The 17,310-nt window shown below is 41.0% G+C and overlaps 1 protein-coding gene across 1 annotated transcript in view; it reads right to left on the bottom strand.

Annotated features, from left to right (window-relative positions):
- The window catches only part of SRD5A2 (steroid 5 alpha-reductase 2), a 55,022-nt gene extending 38,503 nt beyond the window's left edge, over positions 1-16,519 (bottom strand). Inside the window, exon 1 of the mRNA XM_059188691.1 lies at positions 16,211-16,519. Coding sequence (XP_059044674.1) covers positions 16,211-16,491 — 281 coding nt within the window. The 5' untranslated portion in view covers positions 16,492-16,519. The remainder of the gene's footprint in view (positions 1-16,210) is intronic.
- Between the last annotated feature and the right edge of the window lie 791 nt (positions 16,520-17,310).

Genomic DNA, 17,310 nt, shown 5'->3' with positions numbered 1-17,310 from the left:
GATTAAACCTTACCCCCCTGAAAGAAAGTTGAGGCTGTCACTCATTCACACTTCACAGGAATGCTTTAATCAAATCAGGTGGCACTTGCCCTACCTAACATCAACTTCACTGTGAAAATGAGAATTGTGATTATGAAGGAGAGATATCATTTTGAAACTGGACTTACTTGGGAAAGAGTTTTTTAATGTGGAGATTCCCTGTCATTGAATACCTCCAGGGAACATGAAGGACAGGAGGAACAGTGAGAAAAAATGCTCAAATGAATGTGAAAGGACATTTTTCTCAGCCTTGCTTTGTTGCCTTGCATGTGGCAATGAGAAACACCTCCCAAGGTGACTTGGCTCATCCCTTCCATGATGGCAGACAAGGAAGGAGCAATCAAGAATGCAGGATTTTGTGTTGTCTCTCCTTTGGATCTATTTTGATCTTTTACCTGGCTCTCTGGAACTTTACTGCTTTAAATCAAGCAAAGCACTTGAATGGTAAGAATTTCAGACCAATCTCCAGGTCCCTCAGCCAATCAAAACCTTGTTGTTTCAGAGATGGGCACATGACCCAAAAAACCCCAATAAAGTTTTGCGTACATTTTTTTGAGAAGTGTCCTTCTCCACGTGTCCTAGATCAGAGAGTATACAAGCTCTTAGATGCTACAGTCTTGCTACCACTGAAGGACAGAACCAGTAAAGGCAGAGCCAAGAGCTAGAGAGAGAAACCGAATCCTGAAGGTATCTTTGGAACCACTCTATCAATCTGGACCTAAAGCTGGAATTTTTCAGTCATGAGCATTAATAAATTCGTTTTACTTCAGCCTATTTGAATTGACTTCTCTGTCACGTGGAACTGAAAGAGACCTGATGAAAGCACAATCACACTCTTTTCTTTTGAAATAAGCATCAGACTTTTCCAAATATAAAGCCAGAGTTGGTGAGGGTTTTGGGTTGCATTTAATCATAAAACAAATTTCCCCCCAGTTATTCCCTTCGGAGTAAAACCCACCAAGAGGTTCTTTCCTTGTTGGAGTCTCTCTGCATGCCAAAGGCATTGGGCCAACTAGTCCTCTGAATCCTTGGCTCACTTCTCAGAGCCCTTCCCAAAAAATAACAAACACTGTCAATGAACAGTCACTTGTCTGTATATACAAAGATGATACCTATTATTGTAAATAATGGTTTGGGATATATTAGAAGTGGGATGTGCAGGCCAAAAGCAAAGATGACTAAACACAGAATGAGTTAGTGATGCATCCCATTCAAACTTACATTTTTTATGGACCTTGTGTCATGGGTTGAATGGTGGCCCCTAGAAAAGATGTGTCCATGCCTTAATCCCCAGAACTTGTGAATATTACTTTATAACAAAAGAGTGAAGATTGTGCTATATGGCAAAATATGTGATTAAATTAAGGATCTTGAGGTGATTATCCTGGACAGTCTTGGTGTACCTTAAATGCTATCACATGTATCCTTATATAAGAAAGGGACAGAAAAAGAGAAGGAAGACACATAGAAAGAAGACAATGTGAAGCCAGAGAGCAGAGATGTGACCTCAATCCAAGGAATGCTGACAGTCAGCAGAAGACAGAAGAGACAAGGAATGGATTTTCCTTTAGAGCTTCCTGAGGCAGCAAAGCACTGCTGACACCATGATTTCAGACTTCTGGACTCTAGAATGGTGAGAGGAAAAAATTATGTTATTTTAAGACACTCACTTTGTGGTAATTTGTTATAGCAGCTACAGGGAAATAATACATCTTGTTAGAATAATATTAGGCCACTGAAATTAATTTCAGTTCAGACATTTGATAGGGAAATACCAATAAAGGACAACAGAGCTAATATTTATATAGTGCTTACTAAGTTCTTTGTACACATTAACTCATTTAATCTTTATAGATACCCCAGGAGATAGATATTATTATTACCCCATTTTGCAGATCAGGAAACTGAGGCACAGTGAGATTAAGCAGCTCAGGGTCACACAGCTATGAAATATCAGAGCTGGGATTTAAGTCCAGGTGGAACTAGTTCCAGAGTTTATGCTCTTGAGTACTTTGCCCTACTGCAGTGGTTATGTAGAAACAAAAACAAAAACAAAACAAAACAAAAACAGTTGTATAGGCATTTGTCTACATCAGAGGTTCTCATTTCTGGTCGCACTTTCAAATCACTCAAAGGGCTTTAGGAGCACTAAAGAGGAAGACGCACACTGAAGACAAGTTGTTCATAATCTTCAGCATAGAATCTTGAACATCAGCAGTTCTTAAGAGTTCTCCCAGATGATTCTAATGGGCAGCCAAGACTAAAGAACACTGACATAATAACCTCCAATTGTAGATTTAGCTAATTTTATTTCAAGTTAGCATTGACCAGATGTTTGACTTCTCCAAAAGCTATGTCTACAGAGAGAAATTAGATTGCCAAACCTAGTGAAAGGCCCAATTCAATAATACTACATTGTTTTCTCCTGCAGGGGAGTAGCTGACCATTTCATATCAAGGGCCATAGCATGGGAAAAATTCAATACATTTCCCCAAGGATACTGTGACTTCTTCTCATCTTGCTCTGACACCCTGTAAGTGAGGATAGTCAGGTTCCATTGTCAATGTCCAGCAGAATGTCATCTGGTTTGAATTATCTACTGGTCATGATCTAGCAGATCTATCTTAAATTATGAAAAACATTGAGATGATTAGCTCATGAAGACCTAAAATATAGCAAATTCTTTTTAAACTATTCTATTCATGTGTTTTTATATCTTTATATTTATGTCCTGATTGTACTGGGAGACCCTGGAACTCCCTTCTCTTTTTTCCTGCCCCTACACAGAAGTTCAATCTGAATATATGATGAATTACCAAAGTTTTAAGAAATTCTGTGTGTTCCTCTGAGTGATAGAAAGATAATCATCATTGAGTTACTACATCTTACAAAAGACATACTACAACTGACCACTATTTATACCCTCAAAGGTAAAAAACACAAAGAGAATCAGATCAACCTGTTGGCCTGAGTAACTGATAGGTTAATTTGAATAACTGGTTTAACTTTTCTTTTTCTTTAAGTTGATCAGTTTGAGGTGGATTTTGGCATTGTATAGGCACACCAGCTCAACCACTCATCCTAACTGCTCGTGACCAAATAAACAAATTGTAAATGGTGCATGGGGTGGTTTTCAGCTTGAAGCACAAAGTTCAATAAGCCTATTATTGTAGGCTCAGGGCAAGGCACGTTCACTGTTGGACACAAACACATAATTTCCCTAAGCTGCAATTTGTCTCTATTTCTCTTTGTTTGTAAAAAGAAATTTCTGGTTTTCTAATTCCAGCTCTTTGGATTCATACTGCAGATTAGCTTTATAGGGCTTCTCTTGTTGTTTGAAAACTATTCTATATAGCCATGTGACAATGAGGCCTATATATGCCATCATTCTGAGAACCTCTGAGAAGTTTCTGCTTTCATATATATATTCTACAAATATTGTCCTGGGACTAAGTAGCCCTGGATCTGCCGGATCTCCCTCAGTTCATCTTCCTCCTACATCTCCATTCCATTATTCACACTAATGAAAAGAGAAAAATTCATTTCTGAGGTCTCTGTGGCAGAATTTACCATGTGAAAGTTTCAGACCTGTCATTCATATGCTCCTGTTGATATCTCCCACGCTATCCCCCACCTTAAAGTCTTAGGGCCACCTTGCCAGCAACAGAGACATGGAGCCATGTAACTCCTGTAAAGGAAGCCACCATTCTCCTATCATGCTTAGCTCACCACAAGTTTAGAAACTTGTAACATGGGACCTAAAGGTCATTGTACATTAAGCCGGAGAACAGAAAAAGCAATAGGGTTATAATGGAGAAAAAAAAAAAGAAACTGTTAGGGACTAAATGTTTGTGTTCCCCCAAAATTCGTATGTTGAAATCTATTCCACAATGTGATGGTATTTGAAGATGGGGCCTTTAAAGGTAATGAGGTCTTGAAGATTGAACCTTCATGAACAGGTTAGTCCCTTTACAAAATGAGGCCAGAGAGCTAACTCATCCTGTTTTCACCACATGAGGATACAATAAGATGTCAGTCATCTGAAACCCAGAAAAGGGCCATCACCCAAACTGGTCTTGGCTAGCACCATGATCTTAGACTTTCAGCCTCCAGAACTGTGAGAAATAACTTTCTATTGTTGATAAGCATCCAGAGTATGGTGTGGGATTTTTTTTAATTATTTATTTATTTGTCAGAGAGAAAGAGAGCATAAGCAGGGCAAGCAGCAAGCAGAGAGAGAAGCAGACTCCGTGATGAGCAAGGAGTCTGATATGGAGCTCAATCCCAGGACCCTGGGATCATGACCTGAGCTGAAGGCAGACATTTAACCAAATGAGCCACCCAGGTGTCTCAACTATGGTGTTTTGTTATAACAACCTTAGCTAAGACATAAACACTCTGAACAAAGTGGTAGAAAGTTTAGAAACACAAACCAATGAGTTTTAAAATAACACTGAGTACAAGCAGAGGTTACTAAAACCAACATGTCAACAAGCACTACAAATTATCAAATTAGCAAAGATAAATGCCAAAACCCATCAGAGGAACTTTTGTTTCCACCAAGGATGGGGTAACAAGTTACCCTTCAGGCTGAAAAACAAAAATATAAAACAAGAAGACAAATTATATGAAATATGATTTACACAACATTGAATATCAGGTAATGAAAGACAAGATTCCCTGAGAGACACACAAAAATAATGTAAGCTTTATAACAACTGATCCAGGTTACTTCTTTGAGAGAATTTTTTTTTCAGGGAAGGGGATCTCAGAAGTTTGAAGACTTGCTGCACTGAGGAAACACAACTGAGATTCTAGATCAAGACATGTAGAAGTCTCAGGACAGAGTACTTAAGATGAGAGCAATACAGAGAGACCTGCAAAGGATCCTTCTCAAGTATTCAGCAGAGCCTTAATTAATGCACTTATGTAAGGACAGGGTGATGGAAAAGGATTAAAGGGAACAGTGCCCAGTGCTCACATATGGTCAGGAATAGAGCCCTTTCCTAAGAGCCAGAAGTAGAAAGTCATAATACATGGGACATTTGTTAGAATATTCATAAAGGCCTTATCTCATAGGAGAGAATTAATTAGCCCTGTTACTAGCACTCTTCTAAAACCACTTAGAAAAATCAGATCAAGACCTGAAAGGATCAAATTATTTCCAAGTTATTTAACTGCATCCCAGAGTAAAGCTCAAGAATATGTATAGGAATACAAAAATATTTAACACACAAGAAGGTACACCTGACCACCCAATCAAAGATTATCAGGCATGCAAACACATGGGAAAACATTCACCATAACTGGAAGAATAATCAATCAAAACTGACACAGAAATGATACAAATGCTAGCATCAGCAGATAATGACATTAAAATAGCAATATGGGGCACCTGGGTGGCTCAGTGGGTTAAGTTTCTGCCTTCAGCTCAGGTCATGATCTCAGGGTCCTGGGATCAAGTCCCGCATCAGGCCCTCTGCTTGGCAAGGAGCTTGCTTCCTCCTCTCTCTCTCTGCCTACTTGTGATCTCTCTCTGTAAAATAAATAAATAAAATCTTTTTAAAAATAGCAATTATGACTATTCCAGTTTTGGAATGAATAAGTCATGGAGATAAAAGGTATGGCATAGGAAGTATAGTCAATGGTATTATAAAAACATTATATGGTGACAGATGGTAGCTACACTGTGGTGAGCACAGCATAATGTGTGAACTGGTTGAATTACTATGTTGTGCACCTGAAAGAACTTCAATTTTTAAGAAACAGCTATTATAACTACATTCCACATGTTCACAAAATTAAGTAGAGACATGGAAGACAGTAGAAAGACCAAAATCACACTTCTACTGATTAAAACTACAACATCTGAATTGAAAATATCCCAGATGGAATCAACAAGATAATATAATGCAGAAGAAAAGACTATGAATTGAAGACATAGCAATAGAAACTACTCAAAATGAAATACACTGAAAAAAAGAATTTAAAAAATGACAGGAGCATCAGTGTGCTCTGGGATGGTTTTATACATGTGTGGGCCCAATAGATATGTAATCACAGTTTCTGAACAATAGGAGGGAGAAGCAGGGAAATGAAGAATAATGTATAAAAATAGTCCAATTTTAATGAAAACCTTAAATCCATGGATCTAAGGAGTTTAAAGAATCCCAGCACTAAAGTTGTGAAGAGAACTATACCAAAGTATATAATAAATTGCTCAAAATAAATAATGAGAAAGAAATACTAAAAGTAGACAGAGATAAAAAGGCACCTGTACAGAGGAACAAAGATATGAAGGACAGCAGATTTCTTTTTATAGACAATGCAAGCAAGGTGACAATGGAGTTACATCTTTAAAGCACTGAAAGAGGACCACCGTCATTCTAGAGTTCTATATCCTAGAAATATATATCTTCAAAAACAAAGGGACATAAAGACATTTTCAGATATACAAAATCTAAAAGAACTATTCTGAAAGAAATAAAGTTCTTCAGGCAAAATAAAAAATAACACCAGATATAAATATGGATCAGTCCCCAAAAGTGAAGAGCATCACAAGGGGCAACTACATGGGTAAATACATAGTAAATACATAAGTTTTTTTTTATTATTGAAACCTCTTTAAAAGATCACTGACTGCGGCACCTGGGTGGCTCAGTCAGTTGAGTGTCTGCCTTCAGCTCAGGTCATGATCTCAGGGTCCTGGGACAGAACCCCATGTTGGGTTCTCCCCAGCAGGGAGTCAGCTTCTCCCTCTGCTTCTCCCCCATACTCATGCCCTCTCTTTCTTTCTCATTCTGTCTCTCTCTTAAATAAATAAATAATATCTTTTTTTTTTTTTAATTTTGTTTAAAAAGGGGTGCCTGGGTGGCACAACCATTAAGCATCTGCTTTCAGCTCAGCTCATGATCCCAGGGTCCTGGGATCAAGCGCCACATCAGACTCTTAAAAAAAAAAAGAAAAACACAAACCTGAAGTTTCAGCTATTTCCATCATTTTGTATTCCAATCATTACCAATACTAACTCATACATGTTAATGTGGATTTTTCAGAGTGTACTCTTTATGTGCTATTTTTTTTAAACAAATATTCTAACATGTACAGTTTGGGTTTTTTTAGAAGTTTTTATTTATTTATTATTATTTATTTATTTATTTTATTCTTATTGGGATAGTAGCTAACAATGGAATGGCTAGGTCATATGGTAGACAGCAAGAGAGGAAACAAAGCAGGGGGAGAAGGAAGAGGAGGAGCAGGCTCCCCACTGAGCAGGGGGCCCAATGTGGGGCTCAATCTCAGGACCTGGGATCATGACCTGGGCTGAAGGCAGACGTCTAATGGCTGAGCCACCCAGGCACACCTACATGCTCTTTTTTTCACTAAAGGATTTTATATACTTATTTTTATCATATGTCCAAAAAACTAATATTTTTAACTATACATGACATTCAATCATATTGATTATTATCATCTATTTATAGAGCATTTAAATAACTTCCACTGTTTCACAGTTCTGAATAGTAACACTATAACTTTATATAAACTGATTTCTTTCTTTTAGATTATTTCCCTTGAGAATTTCCCCTAAATGAAATTCCTGAGCCAAAAAACAAACAAACAAAAAAGTGTACAGTTTTTCAGCTATTATTAAAACTTGCCAGGTTAGCCTCACAAAAACTTAGAGCAATTCTCAGTGACACAGGGCCACATATTCATATAATTTTCTCACTAGTCCACCTACAGTATTTTTTAATCTTTACTGAGGCACAATTAATTAACTACATGTATTTAAAATATGAACTCTGATAAATTTGGAAACTATCATGGTTTCAAACCATGAATATATCCATCACCACCAAAAGTTTGCTAATACCCTTCATAATCCCATTTCTATCCTTCTTTTTCCCTAGGAAACCACTGATACTTTAGGTACTCTAGGTTAATTTCAAGCTCATAGAATTAAAAAAAAAATGGAATCATAAAGCATGCGCTCTTTTTGGCTTGGTTTCTTTTACCCAGAGTATTTTGAATTTCATCCCATGTTGTAGCACACATCAATAGTTAATTCATTTTTATTGATGAGTAATATTTTATTAAATAGATACAACACAATTTCTTTGCTAATTCACCTGTTGGCAGACATTTGGGCTGTTTCCAGGTTTTGGCTACAACTAAAGCTACTATAAACATTTGCATACAAATCTCTGTATAAATATATGCTTTTATTCTTATTGGGATAGTAGCTAACAATGGAATGGCTAGGTCATATGGTATATTTATGCTTAAATTTTTTAAGAGACTGTCAAAGTGTTCTCGAAGTGATTGCCATTGTACATTCCCGTCAATGATGTAGGTGAATTAGTATGGTAAGACTTTTTAATTTCAGCCATTCCAGTGGTTGCATACTGGTATCCCATTTTGCTTTCATTTACATTTCCCTAATGCCTAATGATGTTGAGCATCTTTTCATGCTTTTATTTGCCTTTATGTTTTCTTTATTGAAGTATCTGTTCATACCATGAGATGCAAAAGCAATTCATTAAAGAAAGAACAGTCTTTTCAATGAATGATACTGAAACAAATGGATATCCATACACAAAAGAAGAACTTTGATTCATACTTCTACCACTACATAAAAATTAACTCAGGATGTCTGGGTGTCTCAGTCAGTTAGGGGTCTGACTGGAATTCAGCTGAGGTCATGATCTCAGGATTGTGAGACTGGGCCCCATGTCGGGCTCCATGTGAGGCGTAAAGCCTGCTGAAGATTCTTTCTCTCCATCTCCTTCTGCCCTTCCCCCATATAAAAAAGATTAACTCAAGGTGAATCATATACATAAATGTAAAACCCAAAACTATAAATCTTTTATAAGGAAACTAAGAGAAAACCCTCATGACCTAAGATTAGGTGAAGATTTCTTTGATATGACACCAAAAGCACAAAAACAAATAGAAAACTTGGATAGCATCAAAATTTTAAACTTCTGCTTTTCAAAAGACATGATCAGGAGAATGAAAAATAAAAGGCACACAGACTGGGAGAAAATACTTGCAAAGCATATACCTGGTAAAGGATTTGTATCCAGAATATACAAAGAACTTTTGAAACTCAATAATATAAAAACAAAGGATCCAATACTCTAATACTTAGAATTGTTTATCAGATATGTAACTTTGGGCAAGTAAAGAACATTCACTGAGAGACTGAAGTGAGGCATTGTACTGTTGTTAAAGAGAGCAGATAAGGACATGAGAGAGAAATAGACACCACACTCAGAAAAGGAACACAGGGTGTTTCACATCAGATAGAAAAATGTCAAAAGCATATTACCTATTTTCTTCATGCTAACTTCTAGGATCAGCCTTGAACACATAACCCAAGTATAATAGAAGAATTTTGAAAAGGTCATGGAACCTGATTAAGGTTTGGATAGTAGGATTAGCTATTATGGCATATATTCAAAAGATATTTGGTATTAAAAGGAAGAGGAGCATTCCAAGTCAGAGTATCTGAAGCACTGGGAAATTTTAGGTCACAGGTCATCAGGCCCCTTTTCCTGACTGACCATCACATTCCCACCCCCAAGTGTGGGATAGAACATGCTTTGAGGACAGCTCAAGTGCCAGCCCATCACTCCCACTCACCCCAACCAATCACTGTGGTCAGATGGAGTGCAGTTTTTTGTGAAATAGCATTAATGATAGTGGTTGTCTCCAAAGACAAAATAAGATAACCAATGTAAATCATGTAACATAATTCCTGGAACATCCAGAGCCTAATAAATATTGGTTTCCCTTTCTTTTTTCCCTTCTCTAACCAAATGGAAGGCAAATTGCACTGTTGGCCTTAGTTCAGAGGGTTTTTAAATTTAGAGCTCCTATGCTGAGCTCTTATTAAAGGATCTTGGGTTGAGCACGGCGACTTTTAAACAACTTGATTCCAGATTTTGATGACCCCATTGCCATATGTGGGAGAGAGTCAAAAATGGAATGGAAGGGGCCCCAGGCTCCAGAACCAAGTTGCCAGGCTCTGGCAATAATCCATAAGGAGACAACTTTTCTGTTCCATCTAGAAACAGAAAGCATTTATACCCGCCCTCCTGCTGGCTAAGGGCCCATCATTAGAGTATCTCTCTCCTGGCCTTTCCACTGCCCCCCACTCATTACTCCTCAGGGAAGGAGAAGTGAATTGCCTGACTGGTAAACTTAAAAGCAGTCCCTCTCAAGAGGTGTGTGCATCTCAGCCCATCTATCACTCAGCTGTCTTTTTCAGAACAGGCTCCCCTGGGGAAAGGCCCGAGGTTGTTTAGCTGTGAGTGTTGCTGAGTATTTCTGAGGTACAGTCTTAGGAGGCCCATATGTAAGCCACATTGCCCCAAATCAGCTTTAAAGAACTCTAATAAGGGTGGTCATTTGTTGCATTCCTAGGTTTATCTCTCCATTGGTTCTGAACTTGGGTGGGAGAGAGGAGTGCCCTCTGGTCCATGTACACACTCAAGCGCAGATAAGCACCACAGACAGCATGTTCAGTGGCATGACTGTGGCTCCCTATAGGTCCTCCTCAATTTGCATCCTCCCATCTGCTCTATGCCTCTCAGACTGACATTGCCAAATCCCACTTTCACACCAGAAGGAATGATAGACACATAATGATTCATAATGATTCTTTCTTGCCTTCATCCTGGAGGCCAAGGTGTTGTACTTTGGTGTCTTGCGCAGGACCTAGCATAGTTCTGAGCATGTGGAACTATGAGAAAGAATCAGGACACTGGGTTCAAGCCCCACTCTGTCCCTTCCTAGCCATGTGACTTCATACACATCACTTCACCAATTTGGATCATTGTTTCCTCATCTTATTTGTTCTTTTTAAGCAACGTTATGGTAAAAGTTTATGAGCAAGAACTTTAACGTTATGAGAAAGAACTTCAGCTTTTCTTCAATGTGGCATAAATGAAATGGCCAAGATCTCTAATGCTTGTCTATATTTTTGGCAAACAGAGCTCTACTTTTTTAAGATGTGCTCATGATGTTGTCCCATTTAGAATGTAAACTCCAAGACTCCTCCTATTTCCCACAAGTGTTCAGAGAAAGGACTTGGAACCTGAGAATTCTCAGAAAATGATGTTACTACCAATTTCCTGTTGAAATGGACCAGAAATATTCTAGAATTGGCCCACTGGTTTGTTATAGGATTTAACAAAATTGTATTATAGTACTGCCAGGAATGCATCAATTTACTAATTAGAAAGCTATGCCATTCATGGTTTTCTTAAGGAAGGGCTGGCAGGAACTGTGGGCCATAGTCCAAATAGTGCCCACTCCCTGTTTGTGTAAATAAAGTTTTATTGGAACACAACCACATTCATCTGTGCATATATTATCTGTGGCTGCTTTCATGCTACAGTATCAGAGAACAGTAGTCCTCTGTATGCCTCTGTATGGCTTTTCTACAGAAAAAGTTTGCTAACCCTCATGCTAAAGAATCTTTCAGTTAATGCTACTTGATCAAATTAAGCCTCATAATGTCTTTAACACATAATTAAGCGACCACAAGAATGTGGCTCATCCTGCATGGTCTTTCTTCTCAATCTGTAAGAAAAGAAATTTGTCTAGGTGGTTTCTGTTATAAGCATCAGTCAATATTCTGATTCTTAGCCAATGAGTAATTTTCTCCATGAGGTTTTTGGAGGGTTTTGTTTGTTTGTTTGTTTGTTTGTTTTTTAGTTTCTATGAGTTTGTTTTATATTTAAAGACACATTTCTCTCTCTTGTTTTAATTTAAGTATCATTGACACACAATGTTACATTAGTTTCAGGTGTACAACATAGTGCTTTGACAAATTTATATATTAGGCTACGCTCACCACAGTGTTAGCGACTGTAACCATATGATGCTATCATAATACCATCGATTGTATTTCCTGTGCTGTACTTTTCCACCCCATGACTTAGTCATCCGTTAGGGAAAGCCTATATTTCCCATTCCCCTTCACTCCTCACTCATTTTGCCCATCGCCTACCCACCTCCTCCTCAGGCAACCATCTGTTTGTTTCCTTCATGAGGTTTGATTACTTCTGAATAGTTCAGACATCAGCATCTCTTCCAAGATTGGAGAAGCACTGACGAGGCCCATCAGGGGACTCAAATTCCAACCTCTTCTTTGCCCCTAATTGACTAAACCTCTAGGTGCTTTACTTCGTAAAATGAGGAGGCTGGACAGATGAAGATGGAGTTTCCATAGAGCAGATAATTATGGTCCCAAGTGTGAAGTGTATCCTAGAAGGCCACACTGGCTGCTATGAAAGCCCAAGGAATGGTATCACACTTGGATTTACAGCAGAGAAGGGATTCAGAGAAGGCTCCTTGGAGGAAGTGATCCTGATCTGAGTTTTGAAGAATAAGGAAGAATTCATGCTGCTGGAGAATGAACTATCCAATAAAGCAAAAATGCATCTTATGGAAGCCATCATTTTACCTGGCTAATTAGGAAAGGTCATCTGTTTCAACATCTAAACCCCAGGAAAGATCTGAATTCAGACCAACTCTAATATGTGTGTTACACTGTGCTTCGGGATACACATCATGAAAAGTCACTCCGCAAGAAACTTTTCACAATAAAATCTCCTTTTTTGTGTGAAAACATGTTTCTTTTCCTTCTTCAGCTAAATACCAAGGTCACATCCAAGTCTTGAAAGAGACAACGACCACCACAGTCATAGGTGGTGTGATGGTCATTGCACAGGACACAAAGACTTCTTGGGAAAATGAGAATCAAGCAGAGAGTGTTAGCAAAGGATCATTCCAGGGCTGCAGGCAAGGCTAACAAGAGATAACTCTGACTTGGAACAACTTTGGCAGTGGGATTAGACAATATGCTTACATAGCAATCATTTTCATGTGGCTAGACCATCCGAACATTCACAACAATAGATTCTGAAGGGAGGAGAATTATGTCAGTTGAGCTAGCCATGCAATCTCAGTGATTTCTAAGTAATCACTGGCTCTCCCATAATCCAACCGCCTGTACCAATGTCAGAGGTAGAATTCATTCATGCATTCAACAAATTTAGTGAGTATTAATTAGGCACCGGCGCTTTTCTATACACTAGGAACACAATCATGAAGAGAGGACACAAAAATCCTTGGCCTTGTGGAACTTAAATTCTGGGAGGCACCTTTGTACCCAGAAAAGTGCAGAGTTTTAACTACTATCCAATAGAACGCACTGCTGTTCTGAACAGTCCTGAAAGAAAATTTTGCAAGAGTCTAAGCCACACCTGTGCCAGCCTTCCTCCTGATCTCTTGTCTCTTCATCTTGGTCTCTGTGTCACAGCAATTTACAGAAGAGGGCCTGATGCTTTTTTCTTAATGTACCCTCATTTATCAAGCCACATGACTCCTCAAGCCTCAAAACAAAAATGTTCATAGGCTTTGAACTACTTCTGGGAATCTCAACTGAAAAACACACCTAACTTCTGAATAGAATTTAGGTTGCAAAAATGCACTTTCACCTAGCTTCCCCCTATAAAATAAGGGGGCAAATTAAATGCCCAACTATAAATTAATGGATAGGTAAATTATTGTTTTTACATGAGATGAAATCATATGCAGCCATTAAGATTGTACTTACAAAGATTCTAATGAATGAAAGAAAACACTTATTATAAAATATTAGGTAACTAAACAGAACAAAACTAAATATATCCATATAACAAGCCTGTATAAAAATCTACTAAGAAAAATAAAAGCCTTGAGGGAAATGTCCAAAACATTAACCACTGATATACTTAGGTGTTGAAATTATGGGTGTTTTCCTACTTTTTCTTAAGTCAACATTTATTATTTTCAGAATTTAAAAAATATTAATTTTAAGCCTAAATATAGTTTTTTTTTTCTTTAAAGGCAAAGACAAGGAGGCAAGAAAAAGTATAGAACAGTTTATCTTGGTAGCTAAGAGCCTAAGATCTGAATTCAAACCCCCTGGGTCTGAACTACGGTTCCCCAAGTTACTGTGTGACCTTGGGCAGATATTTTAACCTTTCTTCCCTGTAGCTTGTCGCCTGCAAAGTGGGGATGAAAATAGTACCTATCTACACAGGTTGGTATGAGAATTAGTAGATAATTCACAAAAAGTTGTTCAGCAGAGCATAATAACCCATAAGCACTCAAAATAACAGATCCAGTATTCCAGTGGTCTCCAAGAAAGAGTTCACACAAGAGGGAAAGGTGAGCAAACATCACATCTTCATGTCTCAGAAACAGTTAAATTCAGTGGGCAATTTTCCCTCAATCAGAATCAATCCCCAGATCCTTAACTTACATTGTAAATTTTCCTCTGAAGAAGATGGACAGTATGTTGATACTCATTTTATGGGTAATTACTTCCTTGGGTGTTTTCTTTTTTTTTTTTTTTTTTTAGTGTACTGATTGGTCATCATTTGTTGTACACAGTGACTTTTAATTTTAAAAACAAGTCTGAAAATTATGTTAATAGGACCATCAGAAAACACTAATCATTACTTTAAGATGAAATGACCTCAAAAATACTGTTTATGGTACTGACAGGTGTTATTTGAAGATAAAACTAATAGTCTGATAGAATCATGTTTTTTGCCAAAAGTTGGTTCCAAAAACTATGAAATGAAAAGTTAGTCTCTTAATTCCAGCACCCAACATTTTTTTTTTTCTGTACTAATTAAGCCACTTAAATTTGGGTAAGATAATATGGTTGTTCATTAAGACTGCACCTTCTCCACAACAGACTTTTGATAGATACTTGCAGAAAGGACACCCATTTCGGAAATTTTAGTTCTTATTGCTTGCCAATACTCATCTTTTTAAAAGAATGAACATTTGGTTCACATTGAATAAATACGAAATCTTGACCAATAAAGAAGATCCAGAAAGTAAGACAGGTTAAAATTTATTTCTCTACTTCTCCTGAAATGAGGCATCCTGATGAAAAAGAACGGTGCCTTGCAGCTGCCAGAATTCTTTACCTTAATTTCTAATCTAGATTTCCTTGATCTTTTGATCTTGGAAATTCTCTACTCAAAATAAGGTTGTGCTTCTGGTTCTTCTTGACTTGGTTTGGCAACTTTTCTCTGTCATAGACTCTTCTTGCATGGAGTTTCTCTGCCTGCTTAAGGCAATGAAAACGTCTTGAACGGTGGAGTTTCACGGTCTTAGATTGGAACGTGGCTGGGCACTAGCTGCATCACCTTCAGTCACTGACCCTCACTCAGCCTCGGTTTCTTAGTCTACAAAGCGGGCATCATCAACACAGATCTCACACGGTTACACTGGGGCTACAACAACTGCCTGGACACTACAGGCGACTTATACTCAGGTGTTCTTCCCTTCCCCTGAGAGTCTTTTTCGAGGGTCTACAGTCATTCTTCGAGAGCCTTTGGGTTCTTTCCAGTCTTTCCTTAGAGCAGAAGGCAAAGCTGTCCTGGATTCTTGATTGGGATTCTTAAATTAGGAGCATTTGAATTCTACATTAACTTCGACCCCTTCCCGCTTACGTCCCAGGGAACCGGCCAGGTAGAGGAGTGGTGGCGAGCGCCGCGCCTTTGCGGGGAGGGGTGCTGAGAAGTAGGGTTCTCCCTCAAGTCGGTGGGTTCCCATCCCCTTCTCTCTCCCACCGTGGGAGTCCGTGTCAGACTTTGCCCACCTCCCTCCGAACCGCAAAGATTAAGTTCTCGACCGTCTGAGCCGGGTGTTCTCCGAGAGATGCCCAGACGTGGACTCTCTCGGGCTCCCAGAACTAGCCTGCCCCGACCCTACAAAGGAAAGGGGAAGGGAGATGGAAGGGCGATGGAAGCGAGATGGCGAGCCGCCGCAGGTGTCGGCGCGGGCGGAATTGGGGAGGAGAACAGTCTGCCCAGCCTGAGCCGGCCGGCTCGCCTCCCTCCCGCTCCATCTCCTTCCCCGCAGCAGCCAGAGCGTTTGGAACCGGCAGGAGAGGCGCGCGGGGCCGGGAAAGTGCGGGAGGCGTCTACCCCGCGACGGCTCCCCGCCTGCCCGGCGTCCAGCCAGCAGCCCTGCCGCGCCGCTGGCCCCCCTGGAACGCGGCTCCGCGCTCCGGTCTGCGATCCCGGGTGCGCCGCGCTCCTGGACCCTGGGAACCTGGCCGGGCGCCGCGCCCGCGGGGGACAAACGCTACCTGTGGAAGTAATGTGCGCAGAAGAGGCCCAGGAGCACCGTCGCAGGCTGGCCGAAGAGCGAGCGCGGCTGCCGGGCGAGGAACCCCGCGGGCACCGCGAAGGAGGGCAGCTCCTGCAGGAACCAGGCGGCGCAGGCGGGCAGGCGGGTAGCGGTGGGCAGTAGGCTCTCCGAGTACTTCCCGTAGCCGGAGGGCTTCGCCAGGTACAGGACCAGTGCCCCCAGGGCGGCCAGAGTGGCGCTGCCTGCCAGCACCGGGCTCTGCTGGCAGGGAAGGGGCATCGCGCCGTGTTCCCCGCCGGTGGCTGCCGCTCGCGCAAAGGAGAGCGCCGTCTCCGCGGCCCCTTTATGGGGCGCGAGACGCCACCCTGCGTCCGCCCCTTCGGCCTTGGCTCCCGCCCTTCCATCCCGCTTTCGCTCGGCGAGGCCAGCCCTGGCTTGGCGCTGCTTCAGTGCCCGTTTCGCCCGGCTGGCGCTTGGGGAGGCAGCCGAGGCGTGGGGAAGGACCCAAGGGCCAAAAAAAGTGTCCTGGGGTCTTCCCTCCCCCGCCTGGGACTAGACCACTTCCGCCCCTCTGCCGGCGCCCGCCCTTTCCACTTTCCACCGCCTGCCGCTGGTCTCCCCTTTGCTCCTCGAAGACCTGTTCTCACCCATCGCCCTCTGATGCCGCAGCTTCTAGGACCAGGAAATCAGAAGAGAAAAGCCACAGGGATGATTTAGTCGGGTCGACCTCTCGCCCCCAAAACACTCCTGTGCGGCCGCCGCGCAGCCTCCACCCTCAGACCACCCCAAACCTGGATCTCCCCAATCCCTCCGCTTCCCTACGCTCCTTCACTCCCCGTCCGATCCTTCTTACGACCCTGGGCCAGGCATCCAGGCACTTCCCACGCCCGCCAGCCCTTCTGCTTGGGGGCTTCCTGCACCTTCCCCATCTCAGCCAGTGCCCCCACTACCCCACCACGCCCCCAGGGCCCTCATTCCTCCGCCGTTTCTCTCTGCCTTGCTGGGTGCGCCCCTGGGCCTCCCGCCTGAGTCAAAGAGGTTCATCCCCTAATCGCGGGCGCACGAGCAAGTACTGCGGCTAGGAGAAGTGATCCTGTC

Source organism: Mustela lutreola, chromosome 9 (assembly GCF_030435805.1).
Source record: "Mustela lutreola isolate mMusLut2 chromosome 9, mMusLut2.pri, whole genome shotgun sequence".
In the NCBI taxonomy this organism is placed as follows: domain Eukaryota; kingdom Metazoa; phylum Chordata; class Mammalia; order Carnivora; family Mustelidae; genus Mustela; species Mustela lutreola.
This window is presented reverse-complemented; position numbering and strand designations above follow the sequence as displayed.